General features: G+C 36.8%; 1 protein-coding gene across 4 annotated transcripts in view; it reads left to right on the forward strand.

Annotated features, from left to right (window-relative positions):
* Ptpmeg (protein tyrosine phosphatase Meg) overlaps positions 1–27,363 on the forward strand; it is a 530,463-nt gene that overhangs the window by 315,159 nt on the left and 187,941 nt on the right. For 3 of the 4 annotated variants that reach the window (XM_081740356.1, XM_081740357.1, XM_081740358.1), the window contains exons 5-6: positions 7,079–7,207; positions 9,580–9,628. In XM_081740356.1, the coding sequence (XP_081596482.1) occupies positions 7,079–7,207; positions 9,580–9,628 (178 nt within the window). Of the gene's footprint in view, positions 1–7,078; positions 7,208–9,579; positions 9,629–26,245; positions 26,367–27,363 lie in introns of those variants that run through there. The other variant, XM_081740359.1, reaches the window with a different exon arrangement.

Here is a 27,363-nt window from a genome sequence, read left to right on the forward strand (position 1 = left end):
TTAAATCGAATAACTCTTAACGTCGTTTATATTGGAAAATGTTTCTTGTATGAATATGTTCGAATTTACAGCATGTCTGTACATTTTACCTCATTTTACGTCCTTATTTGCGATGGATTGTAGCCCCAAACAATGAGGTTATTACTGCAAGTTGAAGGAAGACATATACCAAGTTCCATTGAAATCGGACAAATTTTACGAGAGTTATCGTGGGAGAAGCAGACAGACGGACATGCAAATGACGTTCGAGTCAAATAGTAGATTCTTAACTACTCTCACTTCAATAACAATAATTACTTTTTGAGAGGGGAGTTTAATTTAGCGCCCATTTCAGCAGCGAGGTTATATAGAAGGTGGATTTACAGCTTAACGTGGAATCCGAACCGGATGAACTTCCGCCGGGAATCGAACCCGTGTCTCCCACGCCAAGGGCGCGTAGAGTATCCACATAACCACGAGGGAGCTCTTCAGTTTTTCATGTAGGCTTGTTATAGCATCAGGCCATGGCTATGATTTCTGGTGACTTTAGATTCTTTTATGTAGACTTTATCCTGAGGCAATTTCGAAACTACTAGAATATATATAAAAGTATATATAAAAGTAACGAAGTGGAGGTCAATGCAGTCAGAAAAATTGGCTTTGGGAATTGATGTGATGACCATGCATCACCCAGTCGAGCATGCGCCTTTTGACGTGTCATAGTCTTTCTCTTTTGTTTCGTTTGTCGTTCTTTCCACTTTCAAATGCACTGCAATCTTTGTCGGCAACATGTTATGCAACCATCCAAGCAAATAAGAATGACTGGTTGCATATTTTACAAGCAGAAATAAGCCAATTCTAAAGAAACAGTTGAGAATGCACCTAGAGCATTGCCAGAACGAACGTAAAAAGGAATTATTTTTTCTTATTAACTTCTACATGCTTTATACCAATTGTTCTATATACTTTATCATTATACTCATTAAACAATTCTTGTAATATATCTATCCATTTATGATTTCCTTCAATACTAAATTTTTTCTACATGTTCTATTTAAGGGTTCTGTTAAAACGTTCTACGATATTTTACGAAGACATGCTCAAAATGGAGGGCTCAAAATTGAAAAATTCGCAATATATATTTATGACTTACGGTTCCCGAAATGTGACTCCTTAAATTTCCGGAAATCGAAACTTTTTTTTTTTTTTCAATATCTCGGGAACGGTAAGAGTGACGCGAAAAATTCCATCACTTGAGATAGTTTCTATGCTGTGTCGAATGGAGGGCTCAGAATTGAAACATTCGCAAATAACAGATACACACAGAGAGAGAGAGAGAGATAAAGAATACAGTAACGAACTTTTTTGTTAATTGAAAATCGAATGATGAGATACGTATATTCTAGGAATGGCTTAAATATTCCGGATTTCATAAATTTTACTTTCTGGATTTCGGAAAATTTCCGAAATTCATAAAAATTGCAGAATTGGAAAAAATCCGGGATTTTTCCGAAATCTGGAATTTTTCCGATTTTACTTTTCGGATTCCGGAAAGTAAAAATTCCGGAATTGGCCCTCCCTAGATATTCCAATCAGTAGATATCGTTGAGCTACAAAATAATACGTATGTGTAAATCCTTATGCGTAATTTTTCAGAAAAGTGGAAAAAAAAATTCTGAAAATTAATGCTAGTAATAACCATACCATATTCAGATGCAACTGACACTAAAGAACGCACTAAGCAAGCTTTTTTTTCATTATGACACTAGCTAAACGCGTAGTATACTTATAAGTTATGACTACAATTTATGATTATGCTTTTGGTTTATCCATAATACTTTGTAAGACAATACATATAGCAGTTGATAGATCACAATAGCTGAACAAAATTAGATGCTTGAACTAAATTATGATCCTTAGTTTTGGAAAAAATCGAGAATAACAAATTTTTATGGTGCAAAAATGTATTTTATTACCAGTAATAATTGTGTTGTTATTACTTTCGAGCGAGGGTAGGAGAAGAGGAAGTGTGGTGCTTGTGAAAGAATTTGAATTCGAGTTTTTAACGGAGTTGCACATTTCATGATCCCCTACATGCCGAAGAGATTTTTTGAATTATCTCCCCGTCCGTCTGTTCGTTCGTCCTCATGTAAACATGTTCACTTGCCGAGAGGCCGTGCCGTTTTTTAACGTACCCACACAAAATTTGTAACGTAAGGTTTTCATAAAGTCAGATTTTTAAATTTTTAGGGTTTTAATTTTCTTCCTACCCCTAATACACTGCTCCACAAAACTTAAGCAACCCGAGAGAACGTAGTATAAGCGATGTGTGGGGCCCACTCAACACTGGTTAGTGGCATGCACATACACAGAGACGCGTCAGAGACACACAGGCAAGGCGAACACACGTTCTATTGCATAAGCAACACCGTTTCAAGCGCGGTGAACAAATTATGCCATGAGGCGTACACCACAGCCTAGTAGTGTCCGAGGCTCCAAGCATTGTGTTAGTGGTTCTTGTGTGGGGTACACACCTTGCAATGACTGATAGACGACATTTGAGTGACTTTGACCGCGGGCGAATAATTGGGCGGTTGGAATTGGGTCGATCGCAAGTGGAAGTGGCGCAGGAATTCAACGTGAACAAAAGCGTTGTGTCAAGGCTGTGGAGTCGCTTCCAAAATGGAGATGAAGTCAGTAGACGTCATGGAGGAGGCCGTCCGAAGAAGACGTCGGCCGTCGATGACGCATTTCTCACAATTTCTGCCAAACGTAACCGGCAAGAGTCACGCTCTCAACTGGCCAATGAGTTGTTTCAGGCTACATAACAACGCGTGAGTCGTGAAACTGTTCGTCGTCGGCTCAACAGAGCAGGACTCTATGCAGGAAGGCCTGTGCTGTGTGCGCCATTGAAAGTGGAGCACAAACGTGCGCGTTACACATGGTGTCAGGAACATGTTGCATGGGGGAACACCAGTGGGCGCGTGTCATGTTCTCCGATGAGTCGAGATTCAGTTTGTCGTATGATTCTGGTCGGACTTTAGTGTGGAGAGAGCCAGGAACACGCTATCATTCAAACTTCATTGCTGACCATCTTCCTATGGCGGTGGTTCCATTATGGTTTGGGGTGGAATTATGCTGAATGGGAAAATGGACCTCCATATTGTGCAACATGGCACTTTAACAGCACAACGTTACCGGGATGAAATTCTGAATGCACATGTGCGCAATTTCCGCGGAGCATTTGGCCCAGACTTCCTGTTCATGGATGACAATGCCCGCCCACACCGTGCACATCTTGTTTCCGACTATTTGGAGAGCGAAGATATTACGCGTATTGCATAGCCTGCATATTCGCTGGACTTGAATCCCATCAAGCATGTGTTGGATGCTCTTGGACAGCGAATAGTGCAGTACAGTCCACCACCAGGCACTCTCCCTGACCTGGGAGCAGCTCTCCTGGAGGAGTGGCAACATCTGCCACAAGACTTGATCAACACTCTGATTTGCAGCATGGAGGCCAGATGTCGTGCCTATAGCTGTTCGTGGTGGTCACATACGAGCATGGAGGCCATATTGACTGAATATGCCCTCGCACAATCCAGCTTCACATGTTGAGGTATTGTTGTGCTGAACTTTTTGGTTACTCTGTACATCCTAACTGTATTGTTCGTCTTCACTTGTGTTGCATTGTGCATCTAGACCGTCGGTTTCTTCATTATACTTGGTGCAGTGATGGTGTCGTTTTATTTTCTGCCACTTTCTTCGAGTTGCTTAAGTTTTGTGGAGCAGTGTAATAAGAGTAGTTTAGTGGAGAATGAAAATGAAATATTGCTATTTTCTCGAAAACGGCTCTGATGATGCTGTTTATTTTTCATACATCAATATTTCATTAATAACCGTGTTGAAATATAAGTAATTTCTCAAGATGGTGCGTAAAGTCCCTGGATGCCAAATGGATTTTGTGGTGGACAAACACCATGTGTGTGGGGGTTTCTCGAGGTTCTCCCGTTTCCTGCCACTTCATTCCATCATTTTGTCCATTTCTCATCATCACCGTCTCTTTTAGCCTTCTGGGCATAATCGTGGGACGTAAATCTGAAATATTTCATTTCACTTTTTTTTTTCAATTTCTGAGGAAAAATCTATAAGGATAATTCGTTCTTTGGCAAAAGCGCCGATTTCTCTGTAAATTTGGGGAGGCCCATTCAGATGCAGAAGGTATATATATATATGAGGATTTTTAAGACAAATTGCATTCAAATCATGCCAAATATTATATATCCATAAATACAATGGGGGGTCCACATGAGCTTTGGGGGGCCCGGGCTCCCCGCTTCCCCAGGATCGGCGCCCTTGCTCTTTGGGTGAGTTCTTTTTGAGTGATTTTCTAAAAAAATGACAGGCGTTTTTGTTCATGTTTTATAAATGTCAATGTCGTCTAAAAAATCCCTAAGGTGTAGCTTTTTCTGGGAGTGATTTTTTTTCGGTCGATTTTCTTAAAACTGACAGGTGATTTTCTTGGTATTTCACTAATATGACATTAACACCACCTGACAATATGTCTCTCTCTTGGCCTAAACGGATGTACGTGGGACGTTAAACTAAGAATATGCAATAACTAATTTGTTCTAAAAAAAAAAGTCACAAGGGGTAGTTTACTCTTGGGAGTGAGTATCTTCAGGCGATATTCTTTAAAAGATTCAGGCGATTTAGTTTGTATTTCATAAATAAGAATTTGATTAGTAACCTGACAGTATGGTGTAAACTCGTTTGTCCTGAGAAATCCACGAGGGGTAGTTTACTGTTGGAGATGAGTTTTTCCAGCGATTTTCTCAGAAACAACTCCGGCAATTTTATTTATACTTCACAAATACACATTTCATTGAATAACCTATAATGTTAAGCAATCACTTTCTGTGATAATATCCACAAGTGGTAGTTTTTTTTTTTGGGGGGGGGGTGAGCTTTGGTGGATTATTTTCTCAGAAACATCTCAGTGGATTTTGTTCATATTTCATAAATAAATGTTTTCTCTAGGGGGTGATTTTTTTTTCCGAAAACACCCTATATAGTTTTTTGCACAGTATTTCACAAACAAATGTTTCATTTCACCCTCGTAATAACTGCAGCGTAACGTGATTTGTTTTTAAGAAGCCAGCGAGAATGTTTAGTATGGTGGCCCGTACCTTTTGTTGCTGGAACAAATCGTTTATTTATTTAACAAATATACTTCCGACAGCGACATGCATACCTGAAGAGCAGTGTTTCTTTCAGAAACAATGTCCCGGGGGAGCACACTCAGTATTCCGGGAGGCACTGCTGGTACTATTCTATTTATTATTATATTATAAACGTGTTATTTTGGTCTCCTCCGGGGACACTCTCAGAGCTCCGGAAGGGGGGGCAGTGCCCCCCCGAAAATAAGCCTGGAAGAAACACTGCTTAAGAGTATCTCACACACTACTTTTAGAAATGCTTCGATATAAAATAGTGCTTCCCAACTGTTTTTCAATGAGGATGGACTCTACTGAGCGACTACGTCATCGCTACACACACACGTCATGTCAGGATTCAGCATTATTGCATTGACTCGCACAATATCTTATAATTAATTGTAACTTATTATCTAATATTAAGGACTTAACGGAAAAAATTAATGTGTTATAATAAACCTACTAGGCCTTACCAACAATATACAATGTATTTCTAAATTTAAAAAACAAATGCTACACATCTTATTATGGCTACCCGACACATTGGTTGGCAAAAGTTGCTGGAAGTAATGCTAACAGGACTAATAATAATAATAATAATAATAATAATAATAATAATAAAACAAATACATATTTGCTCTGTGACAATAGGTATTTCAAAAATAGTGTCCTACGATAACAACTGTAATATCTCCTGTATAATTTTGTGAATCCTATGGTATATCAATAATATTCGAGTTAAACATTTCAGTACTCTCTCTCTCTCTCACTCACTCTTGTCGTAAGTCAATTTACGTTACGCTAAATAAAATGTAATAAAATTAATGCAAACGGAGAAAAAAGAATAATTACTGGAAATTATACTCTAGCTACTTACTTATTACCTCAAATACAGATTTCTGACAAATTGTCAAACTGTAACACCATATCTGTCAACTAATTTTAGAGCAAATTCTTTCTCTTTGTTTTCCTAACTCATCTTAGTGTCTCTATGCAAAGGTAAAAATAGAGATTAAAAAAAAAAAAAACTCCAGAAAGAAGAATAAAGCCACCTCACACAAACTGCCATAAAATCGGATTAGGTCCTCATTGCATTGTTGGGTTTTAAACGTAGAAAAAAATGTTCGGACGCTTATTTGCTAAAAATGTAAATAATTAGTACTGTTTAGAATAATGAATACTAAAATTTTTGCTTTTTCAAGAATATCCGCATTTTTAACCGTCATCCGCACAGGAACTAAGATCCGCAAAAGCTTTAGTGATGCAGATATATCCACGGATATCCACATCTGCGCAAACCTCTACTCATGGAGGACTCTGATCGACCACACACGCAATTTCATTCGCTGATGTGTGATGGGAATATCAACTTCTTATTTTCATGTAAACTTCTTATCAACTTAACGAATTAAATATAGGAACAGTCACAGTCTGTGAGATCACATTGTAGAACATAAACCGACTTTGGACCGTGGTGGCTTAGTGGTATAACGCTCACCTGTGGTGCGATGGTTCGTTAATTCGAACCCAGCCATATGAGTTTGTGGTGGACAAACATGTGCGTTGGTTTCCTTGGGGTTTTTCCGTTTCCTCCTACACTTTTCATTCCGTTATTTCCTTCAATATCAGCACCACCATTACTCTTAGTCTCGGGAGTATAATATTGTGGAACGTTAAGCTAAAATAAATAAATAAATAATAAAAATGAACAAGCTTCTATGTATTGTAAAGTGGTTTTATTGACAAATTGTTTCACTCTAGTATCGTTAAGTTAATTTTTTTTTTTTTAATTTATCATTTTCATACACGGTTGTCTTTGAGGATTATCAGAAATACAACACAAGAGACCAATTTAATTTGTTTTTTTCTTCTTTTTATTCCAGAAACGAGCGAAAGGCCAAGTGTTATTAGAGCGGGTGTTCCAACATTTGGAATTGATCGAAAAGGATTACTTTGGTCTCCAGTTCTCAGACACCGGAGTTGCACCCTCTGCTTCCAATTCAGATCTCATGGTAAGTAAAAGCATGAAAAAAGGAAGTTACTTCTTTCTTGAATTTCGTATTGCAACTTTTATTGCTAGGGATTCAGGAAGCAGCACATACATGGAATTTCAAGGTTGTGCAAATACGTAATTTCAGTATTATTGTAACAATGTATCAAATCGTTATGAATATTATTATTCATGATATTAATTTGATTCATTGTTACCATAAGCAGTGTTTCTTTCAGGTATGACTTGGGGTCATGCCCCCCTCCCTGGAGCTCTGAGGGCAAGGGCGCCGATCCTGGGGGGCCACGGTGGCCCTGGTCCCCCAAAACTCATGTGAGCCCCCGCATTGTATTTATGTATATACAATTTTTGGCATAATTTGAATGCAATTTGTCTTAAAATCTTCATTATGTGCCTTGTGGATCTGAATGGGCCCCCTCAAATTTACAGAGAAATCGGCGCCCCTGTCTGAGGGTGTCCCGTAGATGAGATTAATAGGTATTAGAATTGTACCACGAATGGTAGATAAATACGTAGTTTCAGAATACAGTAAATAAATATATAAGTATTTTAATATTGCTACTTTACAAGTGTTCTAAAGCTCGTGCTGAAACTACTTTTTTAATATTTAGAGATTAGGTGGTACCTTGTGCCTTTAACTGCCGACCTTGAACAGATAACTGACGATTAAACGTCTTATTGTGCGTACTTCAGAAAAATGTAAGACAAGTAGCTGTAGGCTTTCTGAATACGTAGTTTTAGAGGTCGCCCCTCCGCATATGTTTTCTGAAAGAAACACTGATCTTAAGGACAATCACACACGAGCGACAAAATTCTGTGGTGGCGCGGCAGATTCAGTTTGTCGTCGTACGGAGCTGCCACTGAGCAGCGGCGAAGTGCTACCTAGGTAGTTTATTAAAAGGTGAAAATCAAAATTTTCTATTTTCTCAAAAACAACTCTAATGATTTTATTTATATTTCAGTAAGTCAATTTTTAATAACAACTCCATATTACTCTACAAGTCGTTTCTTTAAGAAAAATTGAGAAGCGATAGTTTGCTCTGGGGAAGGTAATTTTTTTTCAGACGATTTTCTCAAAAACGACTCATTCGGTATTGTTCATATTTCATAAATAAATATTTCATTATTAACCTGATAATGTGGATAACTCATTTGACCAAAAAAATGTACAAGGGGTAGTTTATTCTTGGATTTATTTTTTTTCGGACGATTTTCTTAAAAATAATTCAAGTGATTCTTTTATATTTCACAAATAAATATTTAATTAATAATTCTAAAATTTTGCGTTAATTATTCCTTAGGAATAAACTCACACTTGGAGTGAGGTTCTTACCAGACTATTTTCTCAGAAACGACTCCGGCGATATTGTTTCTATTTTATAAATATTTCATTAATACTCCTATAATGTTACACTATAGAAGATCCGCTAGGGGTAGTTTGTTTCAAGGGATTTTTTCTTTTTTGTGGCAGTTTTGCCAGCTTGCCTGGAGCTCTGAGGCCTCTTGCCCACTCAGCTTGCCTGGAGCTCTGAGGCCTCTTGCCCACTCAGCTTGCCTGGAGCTCTGAGGCCTCCTAACCACTCAGCTTGCCTGGATGGAGCTCTGAGGCCTCCTACCCACTCAGCTTGCTTGGATGGAGCTCTGAGGCCTCCTACCCACTCAGCTTGCCTGGATGGAGCTCTGAGGCCTCTTGCCCATTCAGCTTGCCTGGATGGAGCTCTGAGGCCTCTTGCCCACTCAGCTTGCCTGGATGGAGCTCTGAGGCCTCTTGCCCACTCAGCTTGCCTGGATGGAGCTCTGAGGCCTCTTGCCCACTCAGCTTGCCTGGATGGAGCTCTGAGGCCTCTTGCCCACTCAGCTTGCCTGGATGGAGCTCTGAGGCCTCTTGCCCACTCAGCTTGCCTGGATGGAGCTCTGAGGCCTCTTGCCCACTCAGCTTGCCTGGATGGAGCTCTGAGGCCTCTTGCCCACTCAGCTTGCCTGGAGCTCTGAGGCCTCTTGCCCACTCAGCTTGCCTGGAGCTCTGAGGCCTCTTGCCCACTCAGCTTGCCTGGAGCTTAATGGGGATTCTTCCCTTAGCTGCCTGAGCCTTGGGATAACTACTTAATGGATTTGGGTTGCAGGACCTAACTTACAGTGATTCTGTGTTGTATTGTTTTATAACAGAAACTTTTTATAATAAAATTGGTTATGGGAGAAAATCGAATCAGTTATTTGCTCTATCTTCTACCTTAACAAAGTAATTTTAACAATATTCATTATTACCTTTGAAGTCTTTAAAATCCAAAAGAGTGGTAAGAAGGCAGTAAAGACTGTAGAAATTAGCTTCTATCTTTTCAAACTTTTTAAAGAAATGATTTCTTTATTTTTCAGCGCTGGCTTGATCCTGTGAAACCTGTGAAAAAACAGCTAAGGAGCAAGTGTAAGATATTTTTTCTTTATGCATGTTTTTTTTTTTTTTTTTGTTAGTATTACTTTATTTTTGCAGCCGCAAAATAAATTTAACTCATTGGCTTCACAAACACATAACTACTGAAATAAATTCGACAACAATGCAAAACATCCCAAGTATTGTGGTATTTAATTCAAATATTGAATATTTTCTCCAAATTTCCTATAATCTCATAGTATTTACATATTCTGTAACTCAAGTTAATCTCAGTACCTTCAGTGAAATATGTAGCTTAACTCGAATCTTAAATTATTTCGCATAAATATCAATCATAGATTTAATACGAAGTAGGTTTGGGAACTGTATAGAAGGACTATCTGAATAACCAGGGCTATAGCCACAGGCAGAGGGAGATTGAAGACCCAATCCTCCAGAGAATATCCTACTCCCCTCCAAATGAGGTTCATATTTTAACTGCTTAGTAAACTTATTTAAAAGAAAGAAAAAATGTTTATAAGAGAAAATGAAAGATTTTTTTTTAAAAAAGAGACATTAAACCATATCAACATGTTTAAATATTTAAAATAAGTGAACTTAATAATCCAATTTGTTACTCATTTGCCAAACTGGGGCCGCGGTAGCTTAGTGGTAGAGCGTTCACCTCTGGTGCTAGGGGTTCCGGGTTTTCTCGGGGTTCTCCCGTTTCCTCCCACTTTCTTCATTCCACCATTTCATTCATTAATCATCATCACCGTCTCCTTTAGCCTAACCGGCATAGCCGTGGGACATAAAACTCAAAGATTTCATTTCATTTTCATTTGCCAAACTGGATGCACTCACCTTGCGGATGTATACTGTACTTTTCGTAACAGTCTGTAAGATGGTTTTTTCTTTGCTTTTAAACTATTTTTATAATGATTTAATAATAATAATAATCAAAACATTTAATTAATAATAAATAATATTTTTTTATTTTTACTCGCTATTGTTTTAGTATTACATTTTGTGAAACAGTCGCATATATCATGTTTAAACATCTGATAAACGTATATATATATATATATATATATATATATATATATATATATATATATATATATATATATATATATATATATATATATATCATCACACACTTCTACATCTAGCACTCCATTTTCGACAACGACAAACACATTCAATGTTACCAGAACACAGAACAGGAACTGGAGACCACAGTTTAGCACTATAAATTAAAAAAAAAAAAAAAAGAAAAAGAAATCCGTCTAAGTTCAATATCTTAGGCAAATCTTTTCGGAATTAGTGATAAAAAAAAAATTGAAATAAGAATATGATGCCAGCGAGGAATCTCAAAAACAGTACACTACTTTTCAGAAGAAAGAAAAGTTTGAAAAAATTTGAGATTAGTTGAAAGTCAGCGATTTTTCTGATGGAGAAGCCGATTACGATAACAAACTGACCTCTTCCATTAAAAAAAAAAAAAAAAGGAAAAAAGAAATGAAAAGAAAGAAAGAAAGAAACCCTTACTTTTAACTAATCTCCAATTTTTTCAAACATTTTATTTCTTCTTTTGTCAAGTTGTGATTTTTTGAAATATGAAGTAGTTGCAAAGTACCGTCCATATGGGTAACTAGTATCACGTGTCTGCTTAGTGATTTATCTATTTTAGAAATTAACTTGTTTCCCCCCCCCCCTTATGTATAAGCAGTATGTAAGTATAATTATTTCATCCAAGAATGAAAATCGCCTATACGTAACATAGTATTTTGTTCAGTAGAGGAAGGAGTAGACCCGCGTAGTGTAGTAGCTAATACTCTCGCTTTTGGTTTGAGCGACCCCGGGGTTCGATTCCCGGTGGGAACATTCGGCCGAAAAAGTGTAACAGCTTTTTCAGGGCAGCCATTGTGAGTGAGGTTTTCCTGGGTTTTCTTCATTCACACCAGGCAAATGGCAGGATGGTACCTAAAATAATAATACTAGGCCGGTTCTTTCCTTCGGCATTCCTTTCTTCGTCTCCGATTCCTCGGGCAGTGTGATTATCGAGAAACATCATTCTTCATATGGTGACGGGCTAACATGGCCATAGATGCCGAAAGCCCAGAAATCTAATTCCTAATCCTAATTCTAGTGACGGGCTAACATGGCCATAGATGCCGAAAGCCCAGAAATCTAATTCCTAATCCTAATCCTAGTGACGGGCTAACATGGCCATAGATGCCGAAAGCCCAGAAATCTAATTCCTAATCCTAATTCTAATGACGGGCTGACATGGCCATAGATGCCGAAAGCCCAGAAATCTAATTCCTAATCCTAATCCTAGTGACAAGCTAACATGGCCATAGATGCCGAAAGCCCAGAAATCTAATTCCTAATCCTAATCCTAGTGACGGGCTAACATGGCCATAGATGCCGAAAGCCCAGAAATCTAATTCCTAATCCTAATCCTAGTGACAAGCTAACATGGCCATAGATGCCGAAAGCCCAGAAATCTAATTCCTAATCCTAATCCTAGTGACGGGCTAACATGGCCATAGATGCCGAAAGCCCAGAAATCTAATTCCTAATCCTAATCCTAGTGACGGGCTAACATGGCCATAGATGCCGAAAGCCAAGAAATCTATTTCCTAATTCTAATTCAGTAGAGCAGTGGTTCTCAAACTTTCCGATAACGCGGACCCCCTGTGCATTCGGAAAGTGATCCGCGGACCCCTTTGCAATGCTATCTGAAATTTCACATGGTATTAAAAACTATACTGATTAGAATTACCACTGACAAGAAAAAGATCAAGAAAAATATTGCAATAAGTAATTTATTCTAAAAATACATGATTGTTTTCTACTGAACGAAATTTCAATTGAAAATACACTAACTTTCAAGACTGAAAATCAATGTATATTTTTTTATTATTATTATAAAGAAAATCCACTTGATAAACAATGTTCTCAAATGTGGGGTCACTAATATGAGGAATAAAATTCTTTCTTTTTTTTCCATAATTGCACTGAAATCCGGAATAAGTTTTGGCACCATTAATATTAGGTCCGATTCCACATTAGAACGATTTCGCTTTCAGGCTTTAAATACTGCAAAGAGCAGAAAAGGTCTGTCCACAACTCTTCATACTGACAGGGCAAAAATTTAGTAAAGTAGGAAAACATTTAACTTTGCAAACTTAAATATAATTTCTAATTGCTTTCTTTTTAGTAACTGAAAAGAATACTTCTTGCATAACAGCTGTGAATCCCATTTTATTATTATACATTTCAGATTTAGGCGCCGCGGACACCCTGGCTGCGTCCTACGGACCCCCAGGTTTCCGCGTACCCCACTTTGAGAACCACTGCAGTAGAGGAAGGAACGTATTGATGTGTTCTAAGTTGTGTAGAATTTTAAGTTTTTTTTCTGTTTGCTCCTTCTGCAGCACTGAGGTTATAAAAGTTAGACCCCAGTATTCACGTATGCCCCGAGGTATAACCGGATTTTGAATACGGCACAGCTTCCAGATGCATAAACAGTCATACAAGAGCAACCTTCACAATATACGTGTTCCGTACCACACTATCTTGCCTGGAAGAACCGGATAATAGGACCACGGCTTAGGCAAAAAGTTATTTTAAAAGCAATGCAACTCTCCCTCTTTATGAATCTAGGAATACAGAATATTAAAGTTTATAGTTTGAAAACTAATACGCGGGTTCATTACATCGTTTCATTGCTTGAGTTAATGTATTAAAAGGGTTCGCTACGTTGCCCGCCATTTACGATAATGCGATTGCCATTTACGTAAGATATCAATGACATCAAGTCAAGTACATTTTACAGTAAGATTGAACCTATTTTTGGAAGAAATATTTTATCACTATTAATATTATTTTCGTAAATCATGAAATTTAAAATAATCTAATGTTATAGCATAATTAAACCACCAAGAAATTGTATTCTCTTTTTAACTGCTTTAAATGTGTCAAATATTCCGAAACATCCTCAAATTGTTTGTTTTAGGTTCTACTAAATTAGTTGCAATGACCGTTCATTAAACAGGGAGAATAATGTTTATACAGAATATTTGAAAATAAACAATTGAATAAAATAAATATGTTGGTTTGTCTGAAGTGCTCGTTTTTCGCACTGAAAGAATGGTTTATGGAAATTATTTGAACACCTTGTCGCTGTATAGGATAAACATTTCAATGAAAGTTTACCCCTGCTATGTAGGCAACCAACATTGTTTTAAATTACAAAGCGTTGTCTAGTCTGTTAGGGGCTGTTATTAAACGTAACCCCCTCCTCCTTCCCACCTCTAGGCAGGGGCGGATCCAGGACGGACTTCTGGGGAGGGAGCGGTCGGTAGTAATACTGCTACTTAGAGCTACTTTTAAGAGCTCCAACCTTTTTATGGATGGGTTTATTTATGTATAAAATAAGAAAATTTCCTCTTCTGGGGGGGGGGGGATTGCCCCGATAGCCCCCTGGATCCGCCCCTGCCTCTACGGGTGCTTGAGGTGTCTTAGCTTTATGGTATTTTTTCCTGATTGCAGTTGATGTGTGTACCAAGTTTGGTTGAAATTGCTCCAAGCGTTCCAGAGTTAGGTTGAAACTTACATATATAGTATACATACATTTTTCATGTATGATATAGCTGTAGAAAGAAGAATATGATAGATGATTGAAAATACTCTAAATTGATTCTTTACTTTTAAAAACTTTAACTAATATGAAATTTGTATTCATTTTTAAACTTCAATTTTAACATTAAAATTTTTCCCTATGACTTGTAGTTTAATTTGTTGTTTTTTTTTTTCTTACAAAGTATCGCAAATAAACAAGTTTTCATTATTTGTAATAGTTCCTCTTAGTAATACGTTTTACTTTTGTGAATGTATCAAAAACGTCGTTCTTAATTGGTAGTGTGTTTCTTCTGCATTATGTTCCGATGTGCATAAATTACTACTATACGAAACACCGTATGGTCAAAGTTGAATAGTACTCATTTTGAAATCCTCATTTTCTAATTAATTAAAAACTATATATATATATATATATATATATATATATATATATATATATATATAATGAAACATTTTAATTGATAAATTCCTATTTCTTCCTATAGTGCAATATTTTCAAAGTCCTTCACAAGTGTGTGAAACTCTAGAAATAAAAGAAACCAATGGGTTAAAGATTTGCTTACTATTGCATGCCTCTGCTCGTACGCCTAGTCTGATAGTACACCTATTACAGCTTAGGTCGATGCATGCTTTTTTGGAAATAATACATGTTCGTGTCTATCACTAAGAACCAGTTATACTCGTAGTTTATGAAAACTGACAAATCCAATGAATTTTAACCTAAAGTTGAGTGCAAGAATTTATGAGAGACTTACAGGTTCAAGTGTGTTGTTTTAAAACATTATTAACTATGCTTTTGTGACCTTTGTGTGTGTAAATTTAATGGTAGAGTACAGAATACTTACTGTAGATACGGGTTTTGATTATCCTTAGAGTGGTGAGTAGTTTAATCCCAGTTGTTTTTGAGTTATTTGTAACTTTGAGATCATTCTTAATTTACTTGAATAAATAGAAAAGTTACAGAATGAAACGAGGCTTTTCCTAAAAATTTCCAAAATAAGGGATGTTGACAGAAGTTTTTGGGGAGTATACTCACGGTCATGGGTCATAGTCAACTGGAAGACACTAAACGTGGTCAGAAATTGAGTTTTGATGGTATTATTATTATTATTATTATTATTATTATTATTATTATTATTATTATTATTATTATTATTATTATTATTATTATTATTATTATTATTACAGAATACTGGCTCCGTTATGGTGCCTCCAACTTAGATATGGGTGTGGGTACAGCTCCTGGAATTAAATCTGCATCTTTGCTTGAAAATTTTCGGGAAACCTGAATGGTCAATTTTCTGAAGATTGTGACGTTCTTTTTCCTCTAAGCCTTTTATTTAGCTCCAATAAATGGTACATTTATCCAAAAAATAGTACCTTTCCATTTTCTTCTCGGTTTACTACAGCAATATTTCTGGCACAGTCTGCATGATTTTCCTACTAACCTGTCCCATAGGTTCGGGAAATTAATTTGTGCCGAACGTTGGGTCACGTCAGTAGAATCAGGCTTGTTAACGTTTTTCTACTACTCGGGTGCCTTTGCTGTTTTACATTATTAGCTTCCGACGTAAGTATATGGGAGCTTACAGTTTCATTCCAAATTTGTGCATGTGGTAATTTATTTCTCGGTAACTGCTGACTGAAACTAAACCAAATTTGGTGGACAAGTAATCCATCTCTGAGGGATAAGGATCACGATATTAGTGTCCGAGCTGGGTCAAGTACAGGCTTGGCTTGACCCGGGAACAGAGGCTGTGTTCCACAGCTTTACTCACCAGGAATTTCTGAATTCGGCTCACATCGTTTTGGTTTTGATCTCTTTTAAGTTTAGTTCATATTGTCTATTGCGTTATAATTTGTCACATCACGCAGTGCTACATATTATATGCTTATAAACCTTGAGATAACCCACTTACCTAGTTATAAAAAGATGGGTAAAGAATGAACGGAGATAAGTGAGTGGAAAACTAAAATAATGTGGAGGAGATGGTTTTGACGTCGAGAGGAAGTCCCAACGGAAGAAAGATATTGCTCTTCCACGGAGATAAATTTCTGCTTTCGCCGACGAACAGTGAAGAAAAAAAAAATTGAGACAACCTTTGTCGAGAGAGTAACGCGTGTGTTCGTGCCGATCCAATAACTATTTCGAAACACGTCAGCGGATGAGTAGCCCACGTGAGACAATTGCCACGTGAGATATGTCCTAATTCTGCTTCACAGATGGCGAGAATCCAGAAATGACGTCACGGGTAACAATGGAATGTGCACTGTCAGTATTTCCAACTGTCGGTCTTTATTAGAATATCATTTTTCGTGTAAGATAAGATACATCACTTTACAACAATCCAAATTGCTTTTGTTTTCTCATTCACTGAAAGGCTTAAGAAACTGAAAGGGTCAATACCGCAGAAACAAATATCCCGGATGTAGATTCCATTTTATGCTGCCTGTCCACTGAGAGTTGTTATTTGGTTGAATATTTGTTGGTCTTTCTACAATCTTTCTTCATTTAGACGCACGACCAGCCACAGTTAATCGACTTTCAATTTTTCTGCCATGCTTTTAAACTTTAATGGACTATAGGCAAGAATGTATGTGATTCTAGCTTATTTTTGTTGATTCGTGTATATGTGTTGAAATTATTATTGGTAAGAAAATATGCAGGGAAATACAGCAACGATCAAGGGCGCCGATTTCTCTGTAACTTGGGGGCATTCAAATGTGTGTTTGGTTGCAGACAAGGGTCTAAGATCAGGATTTTAAGACAGATTGAATTCAAATTATGCCAAATATTTTTATATTCATAAAAAATACATATAACAATATAAATACATATTTATAAAAATACATGGGGCTCACATGAGCATTGGGTGGCCAGGCCCCCAGGATCGGTGCTTTTGCAGTGATGCCAAAGGGAACAAGGGGCAAATGATTGCGGATAACTAGAATTGTAATGTACGTTAAATAATATAGTTTTCCTTTTCCCTTGCAATAGGCTCGAACTTTAGAGAACTAGAGCCACTAGGTGTAACTGAGTCAGGGCACTTCGTTTTGGTTATTTAGTAAAAAGCAAATTTTACTTTTATTTTTTTAACGTCTACTTTGACTATAGAAAATAGACAAGTAGTCTCTACAGATTCATTCGTTGAAATGTTTGTTTCATTATTACTTTCGCGCTGTGGCTCAGTGGTAGACCCTGGTGCTTGAGGTCCCTGGTTCGATCCCAGTTCCCGCCGTGTGGACTTTGTGGTGGACAAACACCGTGCTCGTGAGTTTCCCCGATGTTCTCCCGTTTCCTTCCACTTTCTTCATTCCGCCATTTCATTCATCTCTTTTCTTTAGCCTAACCGGCATAACCGTAAGACGTAAAACTTAAAGATTTCGTTTCATTTTTTATTACTTTCGGTACATGGTTTCCAAAGGCGTGCGCACTAGCCATTAGACTGAAGACAAGAGCTCAAACATAACAGGTGAACCAGTTTTAGAAGGGGAATTGCACAAAAAATGTACACAACTAGAAGATGTCTGATCCCGTAAATCCAATCGAAACTGCTTTAGTGCCTCCTCCCTGTGTACTTCCTATATGTATGGTACGAGGTTCGATTTGTACTTGCCTTGGGTATAAATCTGTATAATGGTACGAATATCGCTTTAAACACTAGGCTGTTTCTCATATACTAGCCGTAGCGCTGAAAAGGATTTCTCAAATCAATCCATATGTGATTTCAATTGCAACACAAGAGTTTATGAATTCATGAAACTGTCTTGTTAGATTGGAGTTTAGCGTCCTTGTTAGCACTGAGACTATATGAGACGTGGATCACACTTTAACCCTTTCAGAGCCATAACAAGGCAAGGAGGAACTGTTTCAGCGAAAGTTGTGTAGATTCCAGCAATGGTCATCACAAGTTAATCACTTCAACGTTTATTTAGTTATACTCTATTACAAATATATCCCTATACTCAATAAAGGTGTTCCTTTTTTAAACAAGTACGCATAAACAGTTCTACGCGTACAAATGTCTTTTTTTCTCATATGCTTCTGATCTTATGTTAAACTGTTGATCCACGTCTCACATTGCCTCGCTGCTAAACAGAACACTACACTCTTAATAAACGAAGAAGAAATATATATACATAATGTTAGCAATCATAATGTTAGTATGTGCCAATAATGGTGTTTCTTATAAATTTAACAAATCCATAAATAGCTGGTGAAATTTATACAGAACTAGAGGCTGATAACAAAACTGTTACAGAGCAATGTGTACAAGTTATTTCCTGTATCTGCAACGCCCAACACACGAAAATTGAAACATTTTAAATGATCCAGTGCAATTTTAAGACAGTTTAAAGGAACGGGATTAATATGCTCCTTAGTCGTGAATCCCAAAGGAAGAATCCGAACCTTGTAGTACATAAAGATTTCAATGTTTTTCTACAGGAAATCGAACCCGTGACCCTGTGAATCAAAATCGCACGCGCTAGCCACTAGACCAGAGTGAATGATATCCCTCTCTCAGGTCTGCTTTGATATTGTTCTGACAGTTTCTTCTTGGCCTACGTAAAGGCCTTTTCTCAGAAACGCTTACCAACAGCACATGTGCCATTCAAAGGACCTTCCTCGTCTCCCTTAGATGAGACAAGTTGCACGCTCGATAGGGATGCTGTCTGTCGCCAGCATTGTTTAATATGTATCTAGAAGACATAGTGAAAAAGAGCGTACGTGGCGTCATTTCGGTAGGAGACAGAATGATTAGATGTATACAGTTTGCAGATGATATGACACTTGTGGCGGAATCTCAAAAGAAAATCAATAAGATGTTAGAAAACTTACTGTGAAGAATTTGGGATGAAAATAAATGTTAGAAAGACAGAAGCCATGGTGATTGGAACGAAGCGGTCGGTGTGAAATATAGAAACAGGAGGTGAGAAAATAGAACAATGACTAGTTTTCGATGCCTGGGTAGTATATGAACGTGAAATAAAAGCAAGGTGAGGAATGGCGAAAGAAGCCTTTAGGAGAAAGAAAATGCTATTTTGTAGGATCTTGAATAAAGAGTTGAGAAAAAGACTCACAAAATGCTTCGTGAGGAATATTGTATTGTATGGGGCGGAAACATGGACATTACGCAAAATTGATGAAAAACAACTGGAAGCTTTCAAAATGTAGGTGTGGAGAACGGAGAGAATAGTTGGGTCGAGGGGAAGAGGAATGAGTGTGTTAGAAGAATAGAACAGTTTTGCATATTACTGAGAAGAGGAAGCGAAACTGGTTAGGCCATTGGCTAAAAAGGAACTGTATCATAAGAGACGTTTTAGATGGTATGGTCGCAGCAAAGAGAGAGAGTGGGCGAAGGAAACTAAAATTGATGGATGATATAAAAACAGAAAAATCATACATGAAGACGAAAAGGTTATATACTGGAAGACTATGGAGCATGGAAGTTTCTCAGTTGCAGGAAGTGACCTGCCAATGATAGCAGAATGCCTATGAAGAAACTGAAGAAACTAAGCTGGTCAGCTATGGTTCTACAGAAACCAGCTAACCTGTATTAATAACCAACTTTCAGTATTAAATTCTGGTAATGACAGCAGAGAGGATCACACGAAATATTTTCATATGTATATGATATGGATAGCCACCGTTACACATTAAAATATTGACGGATTTACTTCATTAATGAACTGGGTGGAGACAGTCACTCTAGGTAATTATTGCGAAGAGCATAATTTAAAAATTCACTTACATGTATGAGATATGGGCTATAAATAGGCATCGTTAAAGTCGTCGTTAGCCGTTATGATAACGGATAGACCTCACTAACAAATATATCGAGATATTCGCTCTAAATATCTATTACAAATGATAATATTCAAAAGAAACAAGACTCAATTTGTAGAGATGTATTATTATCTTAAGGAAATGAATATTTCTCGAAAGGGAGTTAAAAAGCCCCTCAAAACGATAAAGAACGCCTCTCCCCTGAAGTTGAGATATTGAACTGAATATTTCCCGTTGACAACAAAGTTGTTTACGATTACAATTTTCCACAAATGAATCAGGATAGTTGTAATTTTCAGTGACACGTTTATGTTTAAAAATTGAGCTGGCCAGGTGGTTGCGGAGAAGTGTAGGGAAGTTGAAATCCCATGGCAACGGTTGATTATGTCTAACGGTATACGTATAGCTAATATGACTAATCATTGTCAATCCACTGCTGGGATGAAGGTTTCCAACCATTCACCACAACCACATGTCTTAAATTAGTTTTGATAACGGATAATTTACTTGTAACTACAGTTTTGTATACATTTGAATTTCTGACCGCTATCAATTTTGATTTCTAGGAGAAAGAAAATACGCTATAATTGTGTTGAATTTAGCATTAAGATATGTTAATACAGCTGTACTGATGGAAGCTTCATGAGCATTTAAACTTATTATATTAATAATGGGAACCTCCATAAGGAAATCGATTACAAATATAATATGCTCATGAAGCTTCCATTGGTATGATTGCATTAGATTGTCTCTCGTTTACACTGAGACATTGTTTTAGAAAAATAATACATAAATAAATAAATAAATCATAAACCCAAAATATAGTGTATAATGAAACGTGTTTATTGGCCATTATTATTCAACTTTATCCTGGAGTACCCTATGAGGAAAATCAAAGATATCAACATGGCCTACAGCTGAATGATATTCACTGAATTATGACATATGCTCATAATATAAATTTAATAGGAAATGAGAAGAGAACAATAAAAAGAAATGCAGATGTCTTATTAAACGCTTGCAGGGACATTGGTTTAGAAGTAAATGCAGAGAAAACTAAATACATGGAAGTTCGTCGGGATCGTAATACTTCAAATTGTGGATGCGTTAAAATATCAAATAATACTTTTTATAAAGTGCATCAATATTAACAGACCAAAATCATATTTACAAAGTAATTAAATGTCAATTAAAAGCAGGGAATTCGTGTTATTATTCAGTTCATAATCTTTTATCGTTGCAAATTCTGTCGAGGAATTTGAAGCTTAAAATGTATATAACGATAATCATGCCTGTTGTCCTGTATGGTTGCGAAACCTGGTCCCTTACTCTGAGGGAAGAACGTAGACCGAAAGTATTTGAGAACAAGATCATGAGGCGAATATCCGGACCCAAGAGAAACGGGAATTGGGAATGGAGGAAACTTCATAGCGAGAAACTACATAATTTATACCGTTTACCAAACATTGTTAGGGTCATCAAATCTAGGAGACTCAGGTGGACAGGTCATGTAGCCAGAATGGAAGAAAGTAGGAACGCTGTCAAAGTTTTAACTGGAAATCCAATTGGAGAACGACCATTAGGAAGACCTAGGCGCAGATAGGAAGACAATATTAAGATAAATCTCGCAGAAATAGGAATACAAAGTAGTAACTGGATCCAGTTGGCTAAGGACAGAAGTCAATGGAGTGCTTTTGTGAACGCGGTCTTGAACCTCCGACTTCTCGAGGCTCTTTGTTCATACCCACAGTTGTTTCTGTTAACCATAGTTGAAGGTCATATTTAAATTTGCTCTTGATACTTTTATGCAAGCAACGAACAAAAGGACGGGCATTCACAAATCCAAGTTATTATTTTTATTTCATGATTAAGTAATCTTACACAGACATTATCCTGAAAGTTACACGAGAGATTTAAGTCCAGCCCGGGAAAGTTGGATTTCTCATCACTTAAACTATAAAATACGGAAAATGCTACCTTATACCATTTTTTTTTTTAAAAGAGTCTTTTTGAACACATTTAAAACTTGCATTGCGTAAGAGGCTATTTCTTATCGGTCTTACTCATCAATACCTATTCTTAAATCTTTCTGGAGCAAAGCCAAAACTATGAACAGGAAGTGGAATTTATGAATGCACACATCGTAGTGTAATTCGAACGTCTCTAGTCTATCGACACAAATATATTTGTATGTGTATGCATGAGAAGCAGGGAAAAATCAACCACTTCCTGGAAACTATATATATATATATATATATATATATATATATATATATATATATATATATATATATATATATATATATATATATATATATATATATATATATATATATATAAACCATGTGACAAGCGGCCTGCTGCAGTCTACTTCAAACAGTGACGGGTGTTTATAACGTTAGTATTTGTTTCTAAACTTCAAGTGGTTGAAATGTATACAAAGATGTCAACGATACGTCAATGCATGATCAAATTCAGACTCGTTTCCGGGAATATTTACAGAAAACTGAAAAAAAAAAAAAAAGAGTAGAAATGAAGAGTTGAAACTGTTACAGTTCAATTCTGTTTAAGCATTTCGTGTAACCTTTTCTTGTGAGCATTTACACAATATATATAATTTCGGTTCTTCATACTGAAGGATAGGTATTGAGCTGTACAAATTTTCACGCATGTGAACATGTGATCTAGTTAAAAGAAATGTGACAATTCTTGTATTGATAGGGTGTTCTCATGGGAGATGGGATGCACGCAAAGTGGATCGATGCACTTTTAGTAGGAACCGTAGAAAATTTTATTGTTACTGATTTTTTTTTCCTTTTTTCAAATCTATTTATATATTCCTCATTTCATGAAAATTAAATTTTGTTATACAGTTGGACCTCGATAACTCGAATTCTTTGATAACTCGAATTTTTTCACATTCCTTTGAACTCTCCATAACACCCAATGTTAAAATAATCTCTGTAAGTTGAATGTTTAAAAATTACAACCTCGATAAGTCGAATTTTAATGGTTTAATAATAATATATAAAACCCCGGTAACTCAAACTTGCGTACCTGGGAACCTCTAAAAGTCGAAGTTTATCTCTATAATTCGAATTTCGTGATGTGACCTCCATAACTCTAAGCTATACCTCTATGCTTTTACGTAATTATTTTTGCTAGCCTTATCATTGTTGCCAATGTGTACTGTAATGCGTTTTACTCATGTCTATAATAGATATGAAAGCCCCTACCTCTCCAAAACAATATATTTACAGTATTTTATTTTCACCAGTAATCTTATTTAATTTAAGGGACCTTTACAACTTCGAGTTGTAGAGGTTGAACGAATAGAACTTCGACTTATAGAGGTTATAGTCACTTTTAATAAGGAACGCAGAACCTCAATATCTCGATTTTTTTGTTGTGGCTGCGTTGATAACTCGAAGCTTGATTACTCGATAACTCGAATTTGTGTTTATTCCCTGTAGCTTCAAGTTATCGAAATCCCACTGTATTTAATTTAAATAATATTAAATTTCTAAGATTATATAATCAACAAATTCATTTTGATAAAGCAAGGGACATGCTAGACTTGAAGTTGAAATAAGCAAAATCACATAATAATAACTCCAGTCCATTTCAAAGGTAACAGCAAAAAATAATTTCCCATGTAAATCAATGGTATATATACACATCCTGGTAAACAGTAAATATGATCGCACACTAGAAGTTTCCGTTTCATCCGGTAGATGTCGGCCGCTGAGAACGTTTGCTGCCATCTAACGGCTAAATGTATAACTTCTACTACCTTTGCATACATAAATAAATCACTTTCGTTCAAGAGTTACGTTGTGCACTTAACGGGCGAACGTAAGTCGCCGTTACTCGTTAATATGTTTAACTGACTGACTTTATTAACGTACTCGACCGAGATAATCTCTCTTGCTATCTATTGCTATTAAAGAGATTTTTAAAAAAAAAAAATCGCTTCTGTTCAAGAGATATTGTGAGAAGTAACGGACGTACAAACATTACTTGTGTGATACTAATAAAGATGACGTAGGCACCCAACACTGTTGAAATATCTATAAGAAGCAGGAAACAGCCTTATAAAATCTCTTCTTCTTCTTCTTCTTCTTTTTATTTCTTCGATTTGCGCTCATTGCAAACAGTATCTTGCATTATGTGTTCTCTGTCAGTGGTCACAGGCAGGGCCGGATTTAGGGGGGTACACCGGTGCACATGCGCCCCCTTTCGTTGTAAGTATACACTACCTAAAATGAGACACTAGCAGTGAAAATAGCAACACTTGAAGTTTGGGGCTTAAAAAGTAAGCAAAGCTTTGCAATAGCAAGAAGTCGATTTTCTGAAGGTTGAAGCAAAAGGATTCGCCAAGCAAAACAATATTCCTTATTCCCGACAGATGCCTAAAGTCACTAAGAAAAATCTGATTTAATTCAAATGTGGTAGTAGTTATTGATGTACCCCCTTCAGAAAATCCTGGATCCGATCTTGGCCACAGGCATTAAAATTGGTCACAATTACCTTTCTGCACAACGAACAAGAAATGTATTTCTAACTCTCAAAGGACCCCGCACTTTTCTTATGTTAAAAATGACTGCCGTTAATTTTCTTAAATGTTCCAACATTTTGATTCTTTCTGAACAAAAGTCATGATGGACACAAGAACCGTGGAGTCCTTATTAAGGCCTTAAATAGAATTTTCTACCAAGTGATCTTTAATACGACCATTTCTAATTATATACCACTTTCATTTAACAAATTGTCAAAAATTTGAGTTGTTTAAGATGCTTAATTAATGAAATCGTTGGATAATTAAGTTATTAGATGACTGGGTGATCCAAAGATACATTTTCAGTCCACTAGTGTCCAGAAGTTAATGGATACCGTAAAGACAGGAGACCGAAGCCGATGTGTGAAATCGAACGTGTAGGAGAGATACCCAGGGACCACTTTGAAGGTCATATGACACAGAAACAGTAACTGGCGACAGTAAGCTACTTACCTTTTTTTTTTTTTTTTAAAAAAAAAAAAAAGTTTTACGTCCCTTGCTTATGCCGGTTAGGCTAAAGGAGACTGTTATGAGAAATTATGAAATGGTGGGATGAAGAAAGTTGGAGGAAACAGGAAAACCCCGAGAAAACCCGTGTTTCTTCACCACAAAGGTCAATTGGCGCGAGCTGGGATCGAACCAAGGACCCCATCCAGAGGTGAACGCTCTACCACTGAGCCACCGCGGCCCCGCTGCCTACTTTATCTAGATTCATATTAACAATTTCTTGTCTGTCCCGTTTGACATCGCCAGTAATATTCAGTATTAGGTTTCCATTCTGCGGATGAGGCCAGCCAGCTCCTGTGTTAATAATACATCTGGAACCGCTAACGAATTGATGGTATGAACCGGAACAAAGTATGCAGATTACAGTCACCATTTACAGAGTTTCTTTGTCATATAATCTTCAATTTAGTCTCTCCCACACGTTCGATTCCACAGTTCGGTATCATTTACGTGTCTTCCACTTTCCCATACTTTTGGAGGTGAGTGTATTAAAAATTCATCTTTGGATCATCCAGTCATCTAATAACTAATTATCTGATTATCTTTTTTAAAATTCAGTATCTTCAGTTTTTGATGATTTGTCAAATGAAAGTGACATTTAATTAGGAATGATAGTATTATAGTTACAAAGATAGCTTGGTAGAAAATCCCATTTAAGATCTTAATAAGAGCTTTTTGAGCTGAGTTGATTTTGAGTTTAATGTCCCTTTCAGCAGCGAGGCTATATGAGACGGGACCTACTGATTAACGTCATTATTATTTACGTTCAGAAATATGTGAGGAATCGCAATATAGCACATTTAAGAAATTTAATGGAAGAAAAGTTTGGGATCCTTTTACATACTCTGTGATACTACAGATCTAGTATGACAATATTGTTGAAAAATTAATTCAGATCTAGCAGTAAGGATGGAATTGTCAAAGTAGTTGGACGGAAATGACGCATATTTAGCAGCTTAACAGGTTCTACTAGAGGAACTTCGATCGGAATCTATGATGTGGTAACACGTACTTTGTTTTATTATCCCCTTTCCTGCTTGTACCGCTGCTTTGCTACTTGCTACGCTACTTTACTTTTTTCTATCTTGAAACTTTTTCTCAATTTATGAATTCTATCTTTTCGTTTCTGTCGTTTTTACTTTTCTTTCTTTTTTCTTTTTTTCAAACACATTCCAGAAAAATGTGTGCCACTGCGGCAAATTCTTTCTTCTCTTTGTTTCCAATTTCAGGTATCTATAACATTGACGGTGATGGAACGTGGAGGAAGATCCCAACTGACGAATTCGGTAACATTTTCCATTTCTATTCTGTCACTGATCAATAACCACTATTTTACTCCTGTAGGCTGTTCTAAGTGTGGAGCTCTTTTATCATTAAGTTTTCATAGTCTGTAGACACACATCTTTATTTCTGAAACTCTAGCCACCGAGCACTCTAAAGAGTACTACTAATTCGGAAGCGAATTTATACGAGGATCGATCAATAAGATTTTGCTCTTGTACTGAAAGTGTTGTGCTACATTTATGAAACTTCCATAGTAAATGTGTCCATGTCGTAAGATGTACAATGGTTATATGCAGTGGCATATTTACGATTTTGTTTCGTGGGGGGATTCCTGAAAATGTGAAAATTCTCCAAGAAATATAATTTACTTAAAATAGTAAATAAAATTTCGGGGTAATCCCGGAATCTCCCCTTAAATACGCCACTGGTTATATATGTTTTTTGCTTCTGGTAAAAGATGTTTAAAGGTATGACCAAGCCGGTAGCTAGAGCAAAAATGTAGGAGGCCCGATCCAACCATATTATACTTCATTTGCAAGCCTACCGTGAAAATTATAGGGGGCAGCAAAAATTTAGGCTGGGGCGGCCCCCTAGACCCCCCCTGGATACAGGTCTGGGTATGATGTCTGGAATGAGTGAAAGTGTCGAACAATGTTCACCCGTTTTCAGAAACAGCAACGAGTTGATTGTTCATCCGAAGTGTTGGCCCTCTTTGTACCCACTGAGAACGACTTTTACGATAATTTTGTTACCATGGACAAATGTTGAGAATATCATCATGGTTCAAACACTAAAGTTACGATTACGAATAACTAATGGAAGCTTTTCTGTTTCCCCCTCAAAAAGGTCAGTGTACAGCCTTCTAGCAAGAAAGTTACGTTTTAAGTTTGTTGGGCTTAATTCTCACTGAGACATAGTGCGTGACTGTAGTTAGTGTAAACCCATTAGGATTATGAAAACTTAACGTAGTGTAAAACCATAAGAAAAGAACAGACTTTA

This window comes from Thermobia domestica, chromosome 15 (assembly GCF_964235325.1).
Source record: "Thermobia domestica chromosome 15, izTheDome1.hap1.1, whole genome shotgun sequence".
Lineage (NCBI taxonomy): Eukaryota > Metazoa > Arthropoda > Insecta > Zygentoma > Lepismatidae > Thermobia > Thermobia domestica.